At 38.2% G+C, this 23590-nt stretch overlaps 1 protein-coding gene across 2 annotated transcripts in view; it reads right to left on the bottom strand.

Annotated features, from left to right (window-relative positions):
* Positions 1–608: 608 nt before the first annotated feature.
* TOX3 (TOX high mobility group box family member 3) overlaps positions 609–23590 on the bottom strand; it is a 74902-nt gene continuing 51920 nt past the window's right edge. The window contains exons 3-7 of one of the 2 annotated variants that reach the window (XM_032122050.1): positions 22224–22478; positions 7710–7979; positions 6533–6760; positions 5112–5192; positions 609–3407 (exon numbers count right to left, since the gene is read on the bottom strand). In XM_032122050.1, the coding sequence (XP_031977941.1) occupies positions 2670–3407; positions 5112–5192; positions 6533–6760; positions 7710–7979; positions 22224–22478 (1572 nt within the window). In that variant the 3' untranslated portion in view covers positions 609–2669. The remainder of the gene's footprint in view (positions 3408–5111; positions 5193–6532; positions 6761–7709; positions 7980–22223; positions 22479–23590) is intronic. The other variant, XM_032122051.1, reaches the window with a different exon arrangement.

The raw sequence follows: 23590 nt of genomic DNA, 5'->3' as shown, positions 1-23590 counted from the left end.
TTTTTCCTGGAATTGAACATCAGTAGTTCAGCAGCTCTTAATCAAAAGTGATAAAACCCAGGATTTATGAAACCATTTAATGAGTGTAATAACACCTGCTTCTCGCTGCAAATAGTTGAAAACAGACTTCAGTTGTAATTAACTCTTATCACTAGTGACATTTTTCCAACGATACTTCATAGGTCTTCAAAATGACAATTATAGAACTAATACACAATTACTGTCACATGCAGTTTAGCAATTATTTCTGAAGACATTTGTCTAAAGGTTTCAAAAACGACTATAAAATGGTTCCCTTTGTTATGTAACATTGGTTAAAACTGACACACACAAAATCTCTCCCAACCAGCCTCTGTCATGCCATTTCTAATGCAGACAGACTTCCTTGCACTTGGAATAAACACCCTCCATCCCAGGCATTATTAGATATCATGCTAAAGCTATTAGGAGCATGGGTAGCTGTCAACTAACACCCATTATGAAAAGCTTCAATTTATACATGAGTTTTTCTGCTCCAAGAAATCTATAAATTTATAATTAGAATCTCTTGCTGTTCAATATTTGTACATAATAAACAGAGTACCTGAGGATGATGAAATATTGAAAGCTGAATTCATTATGAATAAACTCACACGGTATAGTACCTCTTCCCTCAAGTCTGGCTGCAACTTTTTGGGGATCTCTATTCCATTATTTTTGGGTTGTGGTCTGAGCATGGTAGCCATGCCTCAAACAGGATTAGGATTCTGCTCAGGCTTGACACTTGCTGTTTTTAATTTTCATTTTATCATAAGCAGTTTAAGATTGTTGCCAGTGGTAATTTGCAATTTTTATCAAGACCTCTTCATTATAGCTTCTGACAGGACAGATGCTGTAATTAATCATGCCAGACAACTGGGGATAGTGGTCAGACTGCACTCGCAGCACAGATATTGCAGGCAGAGAATGGAAACAGGAAAATAAAGGCTCTCTCCTTTCTGTTCAGAGCAAAAATATATGAACAGCACTAATAACCTGACAACACATTGGATGTTAATGTTTCATATGAAAGACCTGCCCTCTCCATCCCTCCCACTCCATCATGTTCTACTTTTATGAGAAAAGTCAGACAACTCAGGATCAGCCCAAGTCAAGAGCTGGAGGCTTACAGAGGGAAGCCCATGGCAGTAGCTGTGTTTACATCTGAAACTCTCAGATACAACAAAGCCCAAAATTTGTGCTGATTTGCATTTCTGGACATTACTGCTGAGAGACAGGTTAACTACCCTGTTCCTGCAGATCAATCAACACAGGGCACCATGATGTCTTGTGACTCCATCACTTGCTTTCTCTCTCTGAAGTCCCAGACACCTCAGAGAAGTTGCCCATCACTCTTCAGCAGAGCACCTTGGAGGGTGCAAGAGCCAAGTGCTTGCTCTGTCCCATTGGTACCTGTTCACCCAGAATGTTTGATAAAAATCCAAAGGAGTTTAAAAAAAGGCCAAGAAAACATTTGCAGAAGGAAACATTTCTGGTTTCTCTGTCAAAGACTTACAGCTCATCAGTTTTACTGAAATGTGTTTATTCTATAGCAAGATAAAAGCATTTATTTTAGATAAGCAAAATACAAACAACTTAATTGCTGCTATCATAACTCATAAAAAAGTATAAAACAGCATAAAAACACAATAAGCAATGTAGCAATTAATAATTCATGTTACCAGTGTTTACATTAAAGCCTCATTTATGAAAACTTTACAACACATGATATGAAAACTTACAACTTTTAAAGAAAATATTTACATTGATTATTCAGTTGTGGAGTTTCATTTAAATATTCTACTGGTTTTACAGCGTATTAATAACTTGTATTTTTCATCTTAGCTTTCTGCAATAACAGTTTTATTTAAGTGCATTTCCCTTTTAAAAATACAGTGTATTAAATCTGAAACTCATCACTTCGACACAGAATATAATATTCACATTTGTTCTGTAATTGGAATTAACATAAGAGGGTAAATGTCAATATATATTTTCTTACGAACTATGGCAGGTTTATTTGGAGAAATGAAGTGAAAGGTTGGGTCAAACATTTAAGTCCAGTTACTTGCATTTGTTTTTCTGAAGACATTTAGGAGAGAAAAAAAAAATAAGAGCTTTGGCAAAAATCTGTGATTTACTCTATTTTTTCATGACAAAAAATGCCATCAACTAACTCATGTCATACAAATATGATTGTATGAAATCCAATCATAATTTTACAGGTAGTTACAACTGTGCTTTAAGGGCTTCATGAGTTCATACTGCCTTGAAGTGCATTATTCACTTTTAGAGAAAGAAGGATTATAGCATATAACTCTGGAAGGCCATTTTGCAGTCATAAGGTCCAGGTATTTATTAGGCCAGTTGATTCACATATTGTAGGTAAAGCTTAAATAAATTAAAAAGGCATCACATGAAAAAGAGAACAGCATTTTTTCTTTTAAACAAAATGATTTATAGTCAGCTAAAAGATGATACACAGCTACATTGTAGTTCTTTATTGCCTATCTAATAGACACTTTAGAGGATCATTTGATCTGTTATGCATCCCTGCATAACTACCATCAACAATTTACAGTTTTCAGCCAAATATGGTTTACCCCTACCCCCTCCATCAACACAAAGCCATGTCGCAAGATCATTTATCTTCAGAAAATACTGACCTGCGGTAATACTTGAGTCTGTGTCTGAGACTGTATTTGTGACTGGTGCTGCTGAGGTGCTGGCTGAGGGCTCCCAATGGCCGGGATGGGAGAAGTGATCTGCGGGGCTCCCGGAGAGTGCTGCTGAGGAGAAGGCTGTGACTGGTGTTGCATATGCTGCATTTGCTGCTGCTGCATTTGCTGAAGCTGTATGTGCTGCAGTTGCTGTTGCATTTGCTGTTGATTAATCTGCTGCTGAAGATGCTGCTGCTGCTGCAAATGTTGCTGCATGTGGTGCTGAAAATGCTGCTGCTGCATTTGCTGTTGTATTTGCTGATGCATTTGATGCTGATGTAGTTGCTGCTGTTGCATCTGCTGCATCTGTTGCTGCTGGAGCTGCTGTATCTGGTGCTGCTGGCTTTGCATCGAGGGACTCACTTGAGACGAAGACGGCGTTGCCACCATGTTTGTGCCCATAGAGCTTATCAACGGAGCTGCAATGTTTGTCGGCATGTTCGGTGCAATGGTAACAGAAGCTACAATCTGGTTCATTGGCAGTCTCATGGTCAAGGGTTTTGGAGCAATTGCTCTGGAAAGGGGCTGCTGAAGAGTTTGGGGAGACGCTGAAACCGCCGCGTGTTGAGAAAGAGAGCTATTCAGAATAAGGGAGGAAGACAAATTTGTGGAAGCCAGCGTTTGCTGAACAGAACGAATTGTCTGGGCCTCAGCAGATTCTGCAGCAGCCTGTGTTTGGAAAAGAAATTAATTGTCTTTTCAACAGAAAAAGCATTGCTACTGTTTACATGGAAATAAAAGTAACAGCTATCAGAGACCTTTGTCATCTTTTGTCTTCTATCAGAAAAGATCAATCTGCAGCCTGAAAACAGTCACTGATCCACCAATACATGTATCACCTCTTTATCTGCCTCCCTATATGGTACCTCCAGGTCTTACTTGGACAAAAGCTAACTTGTGCTCTTGATCAACACCAGAAAGTCACAGAAGTCACATGCATTTTGTCGCTAAAAGAGCTAGAACAGGCCCAACATATTTGCATGTTTTTTAAAAAAACCTGTTCTTTGGGAGTGAGCAGCACACACACTCCCCTCCCCATGAGTTATCAACCAACGAGCAGTTAACTGGCACACTTTAGACATTTACCTTAGAATGTAACAAACTGCTGCACAAGTGTCCATCCCATCCCTACTCTCGGCAACCATCTCATGTGAAAAATCTACAGCAAGGATGACTTATTTAGAGGAGATGAGGTACAGTGACTTTGAGTTATTTCCACCTGCAATCTACTCAGAAGTTACTTGGCAGTCCAGGTCCCATGGATTTGGTGAAAAAAATATGATTTCTAATGGTTTTGAAAAGGGAACTTAAGATTCACAAAATAATATCTCTCAAAGGTATTTAGAATTCCTGCTGCTCTTGAACTTAGCATTGCGATACTAAAGGCTTTTAGAATCTTATATAAGTCCCAGAGGCAACAGAAAAACACAGCCTCTCAACACAAGGAGAAGAAATCTTCCAGCTTTCAAAAACACATGTGTATAATTTCTGATGCTGTATTTTTAGACATTAAGTAAAATACACAGCAACTTTCCATATGATTTACTAATGCTCTGCAGTTGTACATTCAAATAAATATTCTCAGGAATTACGACATCATCACCCTCTGTTGCTTTCTTGTCGTTGAATATATTTTTCTAATTGCTCTTTATATTATTAGAGAAATAATCACCTTGGTAATGTTTTACCCATATTTTAGATGTCTATAAGCACATTTCCATTTACAATATTCAGATGCAGCAGAACTACAACCTGCATAGTGCTGCTGTCTAGAAAGGTAAATTCTCAAGTAAGACAGCAGAGCTTTGTTTTCTTCACAGGTTTTATTTTAACTCAAGATCCACTAAAATACTCCATGTGGCTCACTGCCAGCTAGTCCATTTGTTAGTACTCTCCAAATTCAGAGCCACCACGCATTTCTTTCCCCTCACCTGCAAGAAATGCTTAAGCTTTGTTACACAACCACTGCTCTCCAACTCCACGTAAAGCAAGGCTGTCCTTTGAGAAGCAGCACTCGAGGAAAAACAAACCTCGGCAAATAGCTTGCAAATGTTAATGTCAAAAGGTCAGTATATTTTTCATGACTGAATTTTACTTTCGTAGTGAAGTGCATTACTTTGCCTCTGCAGCTCAAGGAAGATGTACATTTACAAAGATGTTTTCTGGTAATCATTATTATGCCAGTAGGGAGATGAAATTATTTTTGCAGAGACTAAGCAGGGTTCAAGCAGCAGCACAACATCTTGTAGAGCTGTATTACAGAAATCCTAGGATTCTACTTTTATTTTGCATAACATCCCCCCTTGCCCCAAATATTTCAATATCGTTGGTAAAAGCTCACTTGCATTACATCGAAGGTATTATTAGGCTTACCTTAGAAACAAGGCTTGCTCTGTAGGCAGCAAGTGCCTTTAGGTATTCTTTTTTGGCAGCTTCAGTTTTTCTTTTATATACCTGTGAAAAAAAACCACAATTTCACCAACTTCAACTATCAAGATGTTTTTGCCAGAATATTCTCAAAATCACTTGCAAAGAAACAAAAACATAGACCAAAACCCCTGAAAACACTCTACTGTTAGATGTGCTTTTTCTTCCTTGAAATTTCTAAATATTCTTGCAGGTGTTTACAGGCTTTCAGGCCTACCTGCTGGACTTGCACTACAGTTTATGTTGATTACCATGAATAACAAAAGGCTGCTATTTGACATCAGTTTGAGCAGCCAACTGTTTGACAAGACTACCTATGCAATCTTTACTTCCCCAGAAACCAGTATTTTATTGACTCCAAGTGGCAGGGATATTAGAACACTGAGTATTTCAGATGCCAAAATGTATCAGCAGTAGTCCAGAATAGCAAAATACACCTGTGCATTTTTTTTTTTTAAAACAAATATTTGAATTACATATAAAAAAAATCTGTACACCTTTAGAAAAGGCAGATCAAAGAGCTTGGACTTGCCCCAAAGCCATCATGAAAGAATCCCCTTGAGTTAAACAAGAACAGTTAGGCAAAAATGAATAAATCTGTATTTTTAATCATCAGTAAATTTAAAGTTCACCTTTTAATCATGTTCATTATCATCTGTTAGATCAGACTAAAAGTTTCCAAATGGATTTCAGAAACAAGTACCATTCATCTCTTGCCAAAAGGTGTCCTATCTGGGAATCTGCTCTGCCATAGAAGCATCTGTTAACTGTTACTGGGAACAGACAAACAAAGGGTATTTTTTTAACCCCCTTCAATCCATGTGCAGCAGTTAAATGTGTATAGGAAGAACAATAACCCTCAAGGAAGTATAAAACTCATCACTCTGTACCAAGCTGGAGTTGGAGACAGCATTTCACACACAACATTATAATGAGACTCAGAGGATTGGCTTCAAAGGTTAGAAATCAACATGCTTTGTAACAAATTCGTAAGGCAGATCAAAGGAATTGGTAAATATGCTGTACCTTCCTCTTTTCTAACTTATTAATAGGAAACAAGGGCTTTGAAATAGGAATCATCAAAAGATGGTTTTAAGAGGACTCTAGGACACTACAACCTGAGCTCTTTTACAAACTGCCCTTTAAAATGTAAAGACAAATACAGTCATTTAACACTACCTGTTGGCTCTTACAAAAAAATAGTTTTTAGATGCCAGGTCTTTGGCAAGTTCAAAACTCAGTGTAGCTCTACAGAAGTAGAGTTCTACATCAGCAAGCAGCAGGGTCCACTCAGGACAGAGGTAGAAGGATTTTTTTAACAAGGATTTCTATATTACTTCTTGTGAGACAACCCTGAACCAATTTACCTGTTTTTGTTCTTCTCCTAAACTGTCCCACATAGATGCCACTATTTTTGAAACATCTCCAAATGTAGCATTCGGGTTCTGTCCTTTAATGGCAGCTTGTGTATCCCTGAAGAAAAGGGCATATGCTGACACCGGCTTTTGTGGCTCATTGGGGTCTTTCTTTTTCTTCTTCTTCGGAGTCTTGGGCTTCTTGCCAGAATCTGGGGCAGCTCTTTTTTCTCCAGTAGCCTAAGAAACAGTAAAAACAAGAACAGTCAGTAAATGAATGAAATAAGTCAGATAAATTGCAAAAAATTTTTGACAGTCAGTCTTAATATTATATGGATAAAGCTACTAGGTAGGCAACTCCTGGGAGAGTCCTGTTGTGCAGGCCCTTCTCTCTACCAAAGAGTACTTAGTCTCAGCATCATCTCATTGGATCTACTGGAACTAAATGCATGAATAGTTACTACTCATTTTAAGCATGGCTCTGAGAGTCACATCCTACGAGCTTGACCTGAAAAAGTACACCCAATGCTAATTTGTATTAAAAAAAATTAAGATTTAGTTCATAGCATATTTTGAAGAGGCCATCTATGTTTTTCCATTAAGATACAATTTTCAGATATTTTGAGGATCCTGTACAACGAGTTTTCCACATGCACAACTTCCATCAACTTAATGAGAAAACCTTTCATGGAACAGTCTTAAATTAGGCCTTTTACATATACTGCTATAACAACATTTGTACTTCATTTGGTCAATAATTTTTCCTTTTATAAGAGATTTATTGAAAGCAAAATATAAGTTAACTAAACTTTCAGTTAGAAGAAAGCTTATTTTACTTCTGCCTAAACACATCTATGTTTTACATGACTCCAGAGAATACCAAAATGGCAAAACTGTCCAAAGCTGATGCGTGAAGAAATTCAACAGATCTGAAAACTTGAGACAAATTAGACCAAATATATATATATATATATGTGTGTCTCTGTCTATTCTTAGGTTTATTATTATGGAGGTTGTATGGAAACTTCTTAAGTAAAGAAGGTAACCAGCAAATTAATCATATTCCACTTTACTGTAACATTTCTATTTGAAATGACCACATTGCAGCTGAGCTGATACTGCCACATCCATGAAAATGCAGTGTGTAGGTGTGTGAAGCTTGCTCGCTACAGCACATGGAATAACTTACTCTGTTTGATTCATCTGCATCTTCTTCATTGATAGAGCTGGATGGGGAAGGAGTGGCTGATTTACTTGCAGGAGGGGAGGGAGAAGTGTGTGGCAAATTAGTGCCTCCTAAATTTAGCCCCAGCTGCGCACTTAGCTGAGACTGGTTAATGGTGGTGAGCTGAGACGGAGCCATAATTCCCGAATGAGCAGCATCAGTCATATTGACAATAGATCTCATAATCAGAGAGTGATCCTGGCGGTACTGGGAAACTTGTGTGTGACTCTGATCCTAAAAGAGATGGAAACATTTAGATATTAGCAGTTACCATACAACAGTGTCAGGTGAAGTTATTTTCACAGGTTTACAGAACCAACACTCTCAACATGCAGTTTGCTTCCTTTCTTTTTAATGAATTAAATATATTTTTAATAAGTTAAGTGTAGCAACAGTTACTATAATTGCCCCAGACTTCACTTTTCCCCCCAGTTCTGGCTTTTTTTTTTTTTTTGTTGAATAAGAATTGCATTTCTCTATTTTTAAACATTTCTTCTCTTGATGCAGTGAGAAATACCCACATAAACAATAGGGAAACAGGATGACTGAGGATTCAGGAGAATATTGCAACTGTTGTCAAATGCAGAAAGTAAACAAAATCAGGGTGGGGTGAGAGAGAGAAAAGCATCTTCCTTTAGTGACAATCAATTATTCTTGGCCATTACAAGTAACAGTAGTAGTATAAACCAGTCCTGTCTTAGTGGGATTTTAAAGCTCTTTTAAACACAGAACACTGCCCTGCCAGGTCTGGAGTGTATTCACTACAGCAGGCTGGAGAACCAGTCCAGTAATCCTAAACACTCCTAAAGATCCCTGTTGGCAAGTAGCACACAAAACTACACATTTTTATCTTTAATCCAATGATCAAATGTGTGGAAGTAGCAATCTATGTACAAACCACCGACTATTTTTCTTGTACTCCACGTCTCAGAAACACAAGTGCTTGCATGGTTTGGTTTCTACTGTTTCTTGAGGGCACAAACTGTGTCTCCTACATGTGCACAACACTTACCACATTTGTTAATAAAAAGAAGCAAGACCCTGAAGGTAAAGTCAGCTGCAATCTGCCTATGAAAACTCTTTTTTTTTTTTTGTTTTTTGACCACACACAGATGAAGACACAATGAAGGAACGTTTAAACAGAAAAGAAGATTTTCAAAAAGTTAATAAGAGAATAAATAGATCACAAATTGATTCAGCAACCTGATTAATCTATAGTCATTGTTTGAACAGCCAGAAACATGAGAAATAAATTAGATTTTGAAAACTCTTTCATTATTAATAACCCACACTGCAATTAGTAGCAGGTGCAATGATCCTAATGAAATGACAGAGAACAAAACAGCAATTGTGGGAGCCCAGCATAAGCCCACTGGACTTCCACAACAAAGTCTGACCTTCCTTATGCTCTCATTTTAAACATGGATAAATCCAAAACAATTTTCGAAAATCTGTGTCAGCACGGAGGTAAGTTTAGCCCAAATGACTTTCCCTTACTTTTTACAAATCTGGCCTCAACAGAGGCAGTGGTTCTATGCTCCTGGAAGCCTCTCCTTGGCTGGGACAAGGGTGGCTGTACAAAGAAGCAATACACATGTAAAAGAAGATGCACACCCTGCCTCATCTATCTTTATATACAAATACTGCAGCTTACTGCTTCCCTACAGCAGGAAATCATATTCATTCTGAATTTGGCATTCATGTGTCTTTCTGCTGAAGCCTATACAGTAAAAACAAATCCTTCTTTAGCATACAAGTACACATAGTGGTGCAGCTGGATCCAGTACAGACAAAGTTAGCCACACAAGCTCATGATCCAGATCAGATGCACCAGGGCTCACCCTCATTTTCCCCATGCTTCCCCAGCCATTGCCAGCTTGGCTCATCATCCATACTGTACCACACTGCTTTTCCTACTTCTTAAATGCTTTTAATATTTTCAGTAAAGGACTGTAGTTCCTTAGAGATGAGTGTGTGTGCCAAAAGTGGAGCACTTGATACAGAAAGATCAAAACATCAGACTTACTGGCTGAAATACCCATTTGCTTCAGGGCACCTTTCTGTGAAAATTTACTGCTGTTAACTACAGGGTCATTTTGATTGTGACTTGTATTGGCAGTGGCATCTGGAAGTCATTCAAAGTCTTTTGTGAAACAATATCACTCCCTGCCTATTACTCCAATCATTTTAGCTTACAGACGTTACATACTTTATTGTATGAAGAAGAACTCTGCTGGTTTTTTGCAGCAAAGCTGACGATCATCAGAATAACCTTCTCTCATGAAAATTAACCTTCTTTCATTATTGTGCAGACAGTATTTTCTTGGAGATGTTCTACCCCTAAAAGCCTTGCTTTTGTTCTCCCTTTATTGCTATACAATACAGGCCTTTCTGGCCTTTACACTGAGGCAACAAAATGTGATGACATGGGCTACAAACCATTTACTCCAAGTCTTGTCATTTCAGTTGCATCTATGATTTTATTGAGACTAAATTCTCTTGACTTGCACTGACCCAGAATCTAATTTTATACACAAGCCCATGAATTCTTAACTGTCCTTTTTTCTGATACTATTTAATGCTTGTGTGGGTTTTCTGTATCCACTTACTTAATTTCAGTTTTTCTTTTCTGTGTCTTTTCCTGATTTCTTTAGCCTTTTTTTTTTTTAATCTGAAGAGTTCCAGTAAAATCTAGGAGTGGCAACAACAATATTTTGTAACTGGCCCTTTAGAACCAAACTGATAAGACCTATTACATAAAAGAAAATTATTCATATAATATCCAATCCCTTATTCCCATTATATGTGCATATGAAAACAACAATGTATTTTCTGCACTTTCAGTTTAAGTTATACAGCTGATCAATATTTTAAAAAGCAAGGAATAGGATTTTCATTTTTTGCTTTGTGATACAGTGCTGTGGGCCTGAACAACCTATGGTACCTATAGAAGAGCTTTCAGACAAAGAAATATAAACCAATTTTTATGTTTGTACAGTGGTTTGGAAAGTAGCAAGAAGGCAAGAAAGCTAGTTCATAGCATTATTAAAGTCCACGGCATTTTTCTATAGCTCTTGAGCAAACAGAAATCTTCTAAGAAGGGGGCTATAGTCAAGAAAACAAAATTTCCATCCATTATCTTAACTCTTTATTTTTCCCCTGATACTACCAAAGGCCAACACCAAACTGAAAGGATCAGTAGCATTTCATTATTCTTGAGATGTTTATCAAATAAATGTTTAACAACGAAAATTATCCTGTATCAGAAGCACACAGGGAAATACAAGTGCGCTGAAGCACCCACATGACATCCTGATTACGTTACTATATGAAAATTGAAAAGCTCACATATCCCAAAATAATCCCCTGAGAATACTGGGAGAATTTTAGGAATATCACAAGCTCTTTTACATAAACTTAACCAGAAGTAAATGTGATACATGAGTATTAAAAACATTCAGGATTTTTGTAACATTAAGCAAAAACAACAGATTAGTTCTGACAAAAATTCACGAACTTGTCAAGCAGACAGTATCAAGTTTTGATTGAGCCTTATCTGCTTTACAGCCTTAGACTGAAGTTAGGCAAAACCTGGTGATCTTAACACAAGTCAGGCAAAGCTCAACCACTGATTTACTCAGCATGACAATCAAACAAGGACATGATGTGTGAAACCAACACCAAAAGAGAAATTACTTGTATAATTCCTCTGCAGACTGAAATGGCTTTGACTCAAATCTCTCTGTTGTCATCCTACAACGAGTGCTACAAACCCCTCAGGTATGAAGACATTTATTGAGTGAAACACTGGCCACCTCTCTGGGCTCTTCAGTGACAGGGTGAGGGGGAATGACTCTAAACTGAAAGCAAGGGGGTTTGGATTAGGTATTAGGAAGAAATTCTTTAGTGTGAGGGTGGTGAGGCCCTGAATAGGTCATCCAGAGAAGCTGAAGGCCAGGTGGAATGAGGCCCTGAACAACCCAGTCTAGTGGAAGGTTTCCTGCTATGGCGGGGGGGTGGAACCAGATGATCTTTAAGATCCCTTCCAACCCAAATCATTTTACTCTTCTCTGATTCTAATTATATACCCGGATTTAAAAAAAGCCAAGTATAGTCCAAAATATTTTCCCCTTCTCAAAACAACTTTATGGTGACTGTGTCTAGGCACATTCTCTTACACACATTAATAAAGACATTCAGTATTTGGTTCATAGAAGGCCTCATCAAAGGAACCATAAGGGTATCTGTCCATCAAACTATCCTACTCTCAACAATTCTAATCACTTTAGGCAGTCATGCCAATAAAGTCATATTTAGTCCTATTGCTAAAGGACTCATCTCACAGCCTATCACAAATATATAGCTTATTTTACATTGATTTGTGAAAGAACAAGTTCTCAAAAGTGTATAAAATATCAATGGATCAAGAGACACTGGAAAGCAAATAATGGAGTAAGGAGACTTTAAAAAAAGAAAAGAAAAGGAAAGAAATGTAGAAACTCCCACACTTTAATTTATACAATTTTATCAAAGGAGTTCTTCAAGATACCATGGAGTACTAAGGGGAAAAAATTATGTTATTAAAAGATAGTTTGTTCTTCTGTTAGCAACTCATTAAGCATCCGGTACTTAGTGTAGGTTGTAATACAGTTAGTATTTATTTTGACAGATAAATGCATCCAGACACTACATTGAGAGATGCCCCAATTTCACTTACCTACCCTGCATTTTAAGAATCATTTCCATACAGTAATTCTATCCTGAATTGCTACCCTGATATAATTTTAATCTCTGGGAACATCCAACAAGACATTTAAAATATAACTAGGAAATTACTTTTCAGAACATTTTTGAGCAGTACTAAAGTCTTGATTAAAATAAATGTCTGCAGCCTTCCATCGTTTAAATATCCAATACCTCCAGTGAGACGCTGGTCATGTGAGGGCTGATGGAAGTGCCTACAGGATGTTGTAAGGCTGGGATCTGACCCCACACTGCATGAGCTACTTTAAGGGAATTGAGAAATCTGCCAACCAAAATAACTAAGGAATAACTAAGCAAAACCCAACATTTATGGTTATGTTCACTGTGCTCTGGTTTCAGAAGTTGACTTAAACCAGTATATATTCTATTGCCTGAGGAATTCATGACTGTCAGTGTAACATAAGCTGATACAGTATTTTAAAGGATGTATTTAAGTTGAAGCAAATGCACTGCAATGTAAAGAGTGAAATCCTCAGTTGTCCCTGACTGTAAATTACTCCCTTTACTTTTAGTCAAGTCAGCATATCTCTAGAAGAAATCCTCAATATTCTTTTTCTCCACAAGTAAAGTACAGATAAAAGAATCCATTAATCTAAATTTTTACAGGATTGAACTTCACTGCCAATCAAAACAAACCAAACTAACAGGATGCTTTTCTCTGTCAGAGATTAAATCCTTACTTAATAGAACACAAAACAGTTGCACTTGGTACTGCCACCACTGAAGAAGTGTCCTTCCTCTCCCCTCCACAGACACCATCATCCCTAATAGAGCTGTCAAACTGCAGTTATCAGGAGATCCTACAAGCAGCAGCTTCTTTTCTCTGGCAGTGAAAAAACTACCATGTTCCACTTCATGTCTCTGTTGAAAAGTAAACCTTACCTAATTTGATTCCCAAAAACATCTACAAGAAACAGTACATGTCGATTTGTAAAAAAAAAATTATGTCTTCATCTGGGTCTAAGAGATGGGTTGGTGACAAGAGGTTCACACACATTCTGCTGCCTGATGAACATGAAGAATGTGCTGGTTTTTTGGTCTGTGTGCTCTACTCTCTTCTGTTCACACATAAACCACAAAAGAGACATGAAAAGAAAAAAAAACAAAACCAAAACCCAAACCCAACAAACATGAGGGCCCACTGATTTATTCCTTAAAACTGAGCAATTTATTTTGGGGGTCATCAGGGGCTAGTGTGGGGATTATACAAGATAGGTACTCTCAAAATCAAGTGTCTCATTTGTGGCACCTCTTCTTGTGCTTGCACAGACTTGTTATATAACGTACTGCAATGGAGCCTGGCAGTGCAAAGTATCAGTTCTGTTCCTGCCTACCCCACGCCTGAAATTTTGCCCCTTTGTGGTCTGTGCATAGGCACCTAGGATGTTTCTGCAACAATTTTCACCACTGAGCACTTGCTTAAGGCACATACTGCAAATGTCATTAATGCTTTCCTTGCACCACTGATGGTCGTGGGAGCTGCAATGTGAGATCAGCAAATCAGGGACAGGGCCAACCACCCAGACCAACACAGCTCCAGGTCCCAGGACTCACTACCTCTGCAACATCGTGCTACAGCTGCTGCTGGAACCAGTCATTCACAGCATGCTCAGCTATGAATCTCTAACAAAACACTGCATTATGTGGTGAAGAAATACGCAAAGCTCACAGCAAGGTCAAAATCACACAACTACCAAACAAAGGGACAAAGACTTTTCTCTGAAACGCCTACAATTCTTACTGGAGATGCCCCACCACCCTGTCAGGGAGTGTTTTCTCTCTGGGAACACTGTTCTTACCCAGTTACTTCCCTGTGAGCCTGCAGATTCCTCACACGATCCCCAGCGCAGGCCGAATGGGTCACACTTCTTGGTTGCTTTAATTGCTATTGAGTCCTTTTGCTCTTGCAGACAAGGACAGGCTGGTCACAGCCCTCCACCCACCCACAGTGGCTGTGGCTGCTATTTTAGCATCACGTAATTGACAACTTATAATTTTATTTTTACCCCATTTTGTAGAGGAATTTAAAAACAGACTCTCCACTCTCTTCCTCCCAAGCATCTACCATACTTTAAAGCATATTGAATCACACTCCTCTTGGACAAGGCACCCAACAGCATGATCACAATACATGTGTGACTCAGATCACAGATCTGGGCTCTGATCTGATGAGTCTCTTGGCATGAGGAGCTTTTCTCCAAATTAGCAGTACAAGCTTAGGTCTGCTGTATGCAAACAGTGAAGACACATTGCAAACAAATCCTGGATAGTTGAAATTAAGTCCCAGAACGTCAGATAAACGCTGTTAGCAGTTTTGTTACAACCTCCACAACTCAGGTGCTTCAGCTCCCAAATCAAAGGCAGACTTCAAAGGTCCTTATTATGCAGTAAGGAACGTGGGGAGAGAGTATGAGGGAGCATGACAACTAACAAACATTATCAAAGGTAACAAGAATTGTGTAGGAATTGTGGGGGGACAGACTCAGGGGTTACATGGCATTTGTATGTTTTAAAATTGCTACCAGTGTTGATAGCTATGTTCAGGGATACGTTTTCTCTAGGGTTTGGGGGGATTTTTCTTTTCTATGAGGGTTCTTTGTTTACTTGTTGTTGGTTTCTAAAGTAAATCAGAAAAATAGGTCTCATTATGTTTCTTATTACCAGACCCAGGTATGTTTTTCTTCCAGCTACCTGGCAACATAGAATAATTTAAAACTCTAAAGAGACTTCACATTTCTTCAACGCTTGCAAACTTGAAGTGGAAGCTGAGTACTGGGTAAGCTGTCCAAGGGGAAACATGAGTGGTAACAGCAGAGAATAGCAGGAATTTCAAAGGAAGTTTTCAAATTACACAAAAGTGAGGGTGGCTGGACCCAACTAAGCCTTTGGCCAGGTACAGCATATACAGACCAGCTGCAGCATCTGCCTCATTTGGCTGGCTTATGAAAACAGCACCTGATTTTAGAGTTTAAACTCAGGAAGCAGAATAGCTTAAAGCCATGGCCCAGGCTTAATGCACAGTTGGTGTCCACAGCCATGTATGTCTGAGCTCCTTCTGAGCTCAGTTCTTAGGAAAATCAGACAGCTTTGGCTCCAGTTCCTGACAGCTTTCCCTGTAGGCAATATCATTTTCCCTATATTTATATGGGACTTCACAATATTTTCTGGAGCTGATGGATCTCGATTTAGGTACTATTATAAAATAGTCACAGCCTCCTTTCCCAGACTTGTTCTGCCAATGTTACTGTGCTTCTTTCATGCAGGAGTCCCTCATGATCTCACAACAGGTAATAACCTACCTGCTCCAATCTTTATTATTCTTTAGTTTAGTTTAGTGCCTGTTATTCAGACAGGTATGTTTGGCAACTGCTGCCACTTTGTTTCCTATGGACAGGTCCTTTCTAGCAGTCACTATGAATTGCTTATTTTTAAGAACAGCAGAAGAATTTCCCTCTCTCATTAACAGCCCATTCATTGGTCTGTACCAATGAGCAAGGAGAAGAGAGTACGTCTCAGAAAAATGACTAAATCATCCACATTGGGAATTACAGTGTCACTGAGGATATGAAAATCTTCACGCTATTGTCAAGCATTATCATCAGGCCAGCACCACCTTCCCATCAGGTCAAAGCCACAGCATGCAGCCCCTGTGCCAGAGCCACTGCTGCCTCCAGGGCTCTCAGCCCATTGCCCACCTGCCCCCCAGGCCCCCTCAGCTGGGCACCCACATGCTCTGAAAGGTAACTGCAAAATGCCCAACTACATGATCAGGTGTAAGATAAAATACTTAATTCCACACCAAACAAAAAGAAATTACTCTGTAAAGACTCGGGAGTTCATCAGCAAAGCACCCAGCTCTGAGCTGTGTCACAGCCCAGCTGGGGGCAGCCACCAGAGCTGCCGAGTCCTAAAGGTCTCATTTCCCAAAGCGTCCATCTTGCTGTGTACATGGCCAAATGTCACTGCTCAGAGCTGTCCGAGCATCCTTTAATTCAGGGTTACTTGAGATTAATTTTTCCTGGTACCACAAATTATTAAAACCGGTGGCAATAACAGCTGCCATTTCTGCTGGGAAAGGCCAATACAAACCAGAGTAACACTGTTGATGTACAGCCCAAGCTTAGCAATTCAGCACAGAAATCCAAGGAAAAACAGAAGAGAATCTCTTTTTCTAGTAAGAGTAATTGCTACTTCTATAAAATAATACCTAGAAACTTCTGAAATTTGTTGTACATTTTGTAACAAAGATGACAATAAACACATTCATAACAATAACAAGGGCTTGTTTTAATAAACCATTCCAGGCGTTAAACACATTAATGACCCATGAAATAACTGTTTCATCTGCAACACATTAAACAATGTTGTTACAACATTTTATTAATTGAAAACCTACTCCATTCTCTCCTGATAGGAGATTACTGACTGGGTATTAAAAGAAAGATGTAGAAATAAGTTTCTTTGTAAAGGAAAATTAAACATATAAATGAGAGGCATCCAGTCAGGTGAGTAATGAAACAACTATCTTTTGCCAATTTTAAAGCAACATTTTTAGCTTTTAGTCTTGCAATCTTATGTTAATCTACTCACTTAAAGTTCATTAGTAATTTGGGAATTTAAACTACTAAAAAAGATTCAGAACTGTAAGTAAAAGGCACCACTGTTCTGAAACATTAATAATATTTCTACTGTATGCAGCCTTTAATAAGCTCAAATTTGCACCTCATCTCTTTAAAGCCACATTCTTGAGATGTTTATTTAAAAAGTCTCTTCTTGAAATAAAAGCAATAGTCACCATCGTGTTTTTGAGTTGAGCACAGTGCCACTCCTAAGGAGTAATGTAATTAAAGATGAGCATATTCCACTATGAATTAGCCTTATCTGTGCAGAATCCTGACTGCACTGGCAGCACTGCAACAATTATAAAATAGAAACAGGCTCAAGTCTTCATCAAATAGGAAACACATTTTCTCCAGCAGCATAAGTAATGTAGGGAGCAATATATATAAAATTATCAGTCTGTTTTTCTAACAATTGTACATTTTTGAATAAAAGAAAAAAATCAGACTGAAAAAAGACAATTATTTTACTGTCTGTTTCTTAGATATCAGAAAGAGAATTTTGAAATTCATCAAAGCTAACCTTCTGTTATGTACAACAGGCTAAGCTGAAAAGAATGTTAACAAGTTCAATTTTCATTCAATCAGCACTACTGCTCTCTGAAATGTTTCATTGCAGGAAAGAAATAAAAATAATCTATATGGTAATTATGAGGATGAATCCCCCAGTAACTTTCAGCTACATGAAAGGTCAGTTCTATTCAAGATATTTTATCAGTCCCCTGCACATACTCCTGTCCTGTCATTTTAAATCTGAACAGCATTTTATTTTCCCATTTACAGCTACCTGCAGAATTAAGTACTTAAGCCAAATAAGAAAAAAAAAAAAAAAAAAAGAAATGTTGAATGCTGGCAAAGGCTATAATAGCATGGAGATAAATCGTTCAGCTGCTCTCTCTCAAGCCTCTGGGGCTGCAGATTTTTCTTCTCCTGGTGCACTGTGGGTATTCAAAACTTGTTCAACATGATTTCATTTCATTTCAGGCACTGCCTGAGAAAACTAAATTACAGAATCAATCATACAGAAGGTCAGAGTGAGACTTCATTACAAGTATTGCATGCTTGCATGAATATCTTTCATTTATGACTGACCCAATATGTCACAATAGCTGTCTAGTAAAAATAATCCACTTTCTGAAATTGATGTACTACTGATGTCAATGCTACTCAGCAGGCTGGGCAGATTAGAGAGAGGTGTTAAAAAAAGGAACCCTCAGGAGCAAAACTTGTAGTTTTATAGAATTGCCACAGTTTGCAGATTAAAATAATTTTTTATGGGCAGCTCAACAGAGAACAGAGTATTAATATAAAATATTGGGGGTTGATTTTTAATGAGGATATTGCAGTTGATTTCTGCTTATTTATATTCAAGTATTTATAGGGATAATATTTGCATCATGTAAATTCACGCATTCTTTGAAGTCAAATGTACATCAACACTCCATTTTTCAGTGACTCCTTTTTGAACATCAGAATTTTATTTGCATATTATTAAAATATTAAAATTAATCAAACTGCCTCCGTTTTATGTCCTCTTTCTGTTGCTGTTGCCTGTTTTTGAATGTTAAAAAATGCTGTAAAGATAAATGTGTTGTGTTTGTTGCCAATAATAATGAAGTTAATCAGCACTGTGACAAATTGTCACTCTTTCCATAGTACGTGTATCTTAATAACATAAAGAATGGTTAACTCACCAATACAATCTTTAGTAATTGCTAGGTCACATTTATGCTGAGAATAAATATCTTTCTTGCACCATATTTTCAATATAATAATACATAAAGAATATGTTAAATCTTTTTTCTTTTTATCTCTTGTTTTTTTCTCTGTGTGTGTCTTCCTGGGAGTAATATGTGAGATACTTGCAGAAGCATTACGTGGTACCTAGCCAACTCCATACCCTAAGGGAGACATAGGAAAACCTTGACATAACCTATTTTTAACCATGCCTCTGGCGATTCTGCATTCAAGTTTATAGGTGAACATGTCAGGTAGTACATAGAAAAAAGCCAAAGACACACAGTATTAATCATAATTCTGTCCAAGCCCATTTTATTTTTCCAACATTTGTGATTTAAAATCTCATGACATTTCTTCAAGGTGAAATTTTTCTACCAGGCTTTGCAACAGGGTAGGGCTACATTTACCTAAATTAAATATTGCTTACAGTAAAGCTCTCTAATGCTTCACAAAATAAGCAATAAACTCAATGCAGTTAATATTAAAATAATTTAAGTTTGTATTCATCTCAAGAAGCTTTAGCGATTAGCAGTACACCATTAATACAGAGTTTAAATAAGACTATCCCAGTATCGCTGGATAGGAACATTGTTCTGTAAGTGTATACTAACATCATAATTATTTTACAACCCCATCTTTAGTTCTTTCAGATATAGTAAATTCAATTGACCATGAAATGAAATTTCATAGTCAAAATGCCTCCTTTACATTTTTTTATTGCTGCAATAAAGTTTTTATAGCTCCAAGGCAAGGTAATTCATGAAATATCTAATTTAAAGATGAATTCTAATATTATTAATAAATATTTACCAGTTTAATAAAGTGCACATTTTCTACATAAAATATGATATAATGTTTTCATTTTTTATTTTTGAAATACAGATTAACTGCTGGAAAATTTGACTACTAAAGAGAGCGATGTGAGTTCAGGGGAAAGCTATGCAAGGACCCTCTGTTAATGTTTTTAAACTTCCCAAAGCTACCTAGCATTTATGAGCAGAAGAGAAAAAGACTACTGACTAGAACACAATGGCAGGGGCCACTCCATCTCACAGCATGAAACAAATCAAGCAGTTGTGGGGAATATCTGAAACACAAACCTCCCTATGTGGCTCCTCCACATCAAATCACAGAATTCCTCGTCAGCTCTCTGCAGCAAAACTGTAGCACACAAGTGCCCAATCCATAGCTTTGAATTGGCAATCACCCTAAAAAATGCCACTGGACTACTGGGGTGAGAAGGAAGGAGCTTCTCTACATCTTCTCACTGACCTCTACGGGAACAAATTTTTACCAATGGAGTCAGTGTCAACTGTGCCAGTAATTTCTACATTGCTCAGTCAAGGGAAAAGGCGAAGATGTGAAGCCTACCATTCAGCACCAGAAGAGGTGAGCAAAGAGATACATAACCAGGAGACCTCTTCTGGCTGGGACTGTTAAGGTGACAGCATTTACTCATGGAAGAATCACATTCAGTGGAAGAATGCAAAATTAAAGGGCAAAACTGGGTCATGTTACAAAGCACTCACTAACATTGAGGGGATACTCGTACACATATCCAGCCCACAATATTTTCTGTGGGCCGATCCAGCCCACAGTATTTTCTGACCAAGTCTCATTGTATTCAGTGCACACACACTCCATTACTTTTGTTTTCAGGCACAACATTCCTGACTCTCGGGTTTTATTAATCTTCATTCAGAAGTTACCCAACATGTACAGTGCAAAATGAGATCTAAAACAAATACCATATCCTTCAAGGCCTCTTTTAGGCAGTCCCTGTTTTGGATCCACAGAATGACTGAATTCTGTATCTCCTAAGTAGTGAGCAGCTTGTGGTTCACTCTGCATTAACGCTAGCTATTCTTCATGACCTCCAAAGAAATATTAAAATTTGCAATGAAGTCAGCAGTCTGTAGAATTACAGAGAAATATTTGCTGCCTGTTGGTTTGTAAATCTTTAATTAATTTTAACTTGCCAGAATAATAAAAAAGAAATCACAACATAACAACACAACCCTTATTTCAGTCCAGCAGTAAATATGTATTTTCACTACACCAAGTTCAGCAAAAGGTCCTATATAAAAGAGCTAATCAGAAAAAAATATAGTTGATGTAAAATATCTGTTCAAGCTAAACATTCACTCGCTTTTCAATATGCAACACAGAAACTAATTCTAATTGTAAGCACTGAGTTTAAAATGCTGAGTAGGATAAACTGGCTCACAGCTGTGTCTCATTGCTGGCAGTATGAGTGTTACTGCACAAAGCTCTCAGAAACCCACACTGGGAGATCACCCAGAGCTGAAAGAGAAACACTGCAACAACAGAGGAACTGCCCCATGCACCCTCCCATGAAGATCGCAGCCCTTCAGTGTGTATAGGTTCTGGAGGAACCCATCCCTGCTTTGGATTGTTCTAATTAACACTGGAATTAGCCTAACAGTCCCCATCACTCAGCTCTTTCCCACCCAGATCATGCCTCCCTATTCTTGAGGGCTCTGGCACAGCCCAGGTACAGAAGACCACCCTGTCCCAGCCTCTGTGGCCAACAAGAGCATCGGACACAACAAAGTCTTTTTATGGCCCTATATTTCTGAGTATGTCAAGGTAATACATCCCTATCACTTCTATTATGAGTTTAAAAAAAAATTAATTCATTCATATTTATAAAAGATTCAGCCCATGGAATATACAGGATAGAGGGAAATAACACTGCTTTTTTCCTGCTGCCATACTGTGTCTGGCCTTCCTTCTGAGCTACTCTCAATACTGCACTCTCAAAATATCCTGATGGATGTCAGATGTGAGTCCTACTTCAAATACAGACAAGCAATTCATTCTAGATGCTGTAGTTCACCCTGGCCAACACTATGGTCTTTCAATTCTTGATGCCAGTGCCAGCTGTATAACACATTTTGAACTTTAGGAGCACTTGGGATGCACATGATGCCAACGGATATGGGCTTCCAAATCCATTCCCAAAATGAAAATTCTGTGTTTGTAAAGCCTGACAGCTTCTTCACAAGAGATCTGTTCACAAACAGTAGAACATTTCACTGTACATTAACAACCATGTTTATCTTGCTGAATCCACCAGTATTTGACCCTTAACCATTTGTCAGCTGCCTTAGGGAACTGAGTAATAGCAAATCATTGTTTGCTGTCTAACAACACGTGTCATCGTTCATACAGAACATGCCTGTAACGTGACACAGAATGCTGGCAATGCTTGGTCAGGCTCCCAAGAAATCACACAGATCTTCTGAGGGGTCAGTGAAAACTGAGACATGGCACAAATCTACACTTGACAGACACTATTAGGCAATGGGAACACACAAAGGACCAGACCTACCATATGCAATCCATTGCTGTGGATGACGCCATCTTGCTCCACGAGATTCCGGGATATTGTAATAGAGGGAAGATCCAAGCTCTGGGGGGGAAACTGAGGTGTAAATTCATTTCCTTGTGCAGGCAGCTGGTCACCAAGGCCCTGAAAGGGCAGCAGTATATCTGCCATGCCCAGTGCAGGGTCTGACTCGGGCGGGGGGGTAATGGGTGGGATTTCAAACTCCTCGTCCCCAAGGCTCGGTGTATGGAACGTCTGCTGGAAAAGGACAGGACAAGGCAAACAATGTTAGGGCACACAGAGCTCAGCAATCACCTCCACACCTGCAGTCCAAGTCTTGGTTTGTTCTCAAATGCAAACCGTATAACCAACAAAATTTTTAAGTTTCATATGCTGAAGGGGTTTGTGGATCATTCTGATTAAAGATTTAAGTCTCATTATCATATGGCTTTAATGGAGTATCAGTATTAACAGTTTTTTAATGTGTACTTAATTAGCAACATCTGTCCGTTAGTCCAAATATCAGCTACACTAGATTTGGCTGTATAACAAACTGCCACTTAATTGATATGTTAGTAAAATAGCACAAACAGCTTACATTATTCTCACGCTTCATAAAACACTGACAATTTTGTAGCACACACACAACAGGAACTCAGTACTGACCATTTCATAACTTGTTTGCCTTTATCCACTAACAAACATGAAATATTATCATTCTTTATTTCTTTTCCATCCCCAAAATAGGGTGAAACCTTTTAAACACAGGGTGTCATTTGGAGGAGAGGCATTTGAAAGCATGAGGGTGATTACAGCAGCTTCCAGTGCTTTCTGAAGCAAGCCAGCTTTGTTTGAACAGTAGGTTTGTTATGAACTAAACACCTGTTAAGATGCCTTGAGCAAAACATTTACTGCCAGTTATCTTCAGGGTTTGCGCATGGTTGTATGTGTGCATGTGTCTGTCAAAGATAATCTTTATTCAAGTAGAGACTGTATCTGGCTTCAACATTGCTGACTTTTATTTGGGAAACAAATGAGTTACGCTTATTCAAATTTTTTGAGAGTTAAATGAACTTTCATGTATTATTTCAGGTCCACTGCTACTTAATAATAGAAATTCAGTGCTTGAAATTAGGCCATTTTAAATGTACCCAAATCAGGACTGCCTTGATCAAATTGGGCAGTTGGCAATCCTAAAATAGGCACTCTTGTCTTGTTCTGGACATGCAAGGCTGCTCTGGGATTTGTTTGTTTGCCTTAGTTCAGGATTCAGGTTGGGGCGGGAGGGAGAATTGTTTTATGTATTAATTACATTGTTTGAAAGAGTGACTTAATGCCAGTTAATTTAAAAATGATAAGTTCAGTGAAAG

This window comes from Corvus moneduloides, chromosome 12, assembly GCF_009650955.1.
Source record: "Corvus moneduloides isolate bCorMon1 chromosome 12, bCorMon1.pri, whole genome shotgun sequence".
Classification (NCBI taxonomy): Eukaryota; Metazoa; Chordata; class Aves; order Passeriformes; family Corvidae; genus Corvus; species Corvus moneduloides.
The sequence above is the reverse complement of the archived record's forward strand: the minus strand, read 5'-3'. Positions and strand labels throughout refer to the sequence as shown.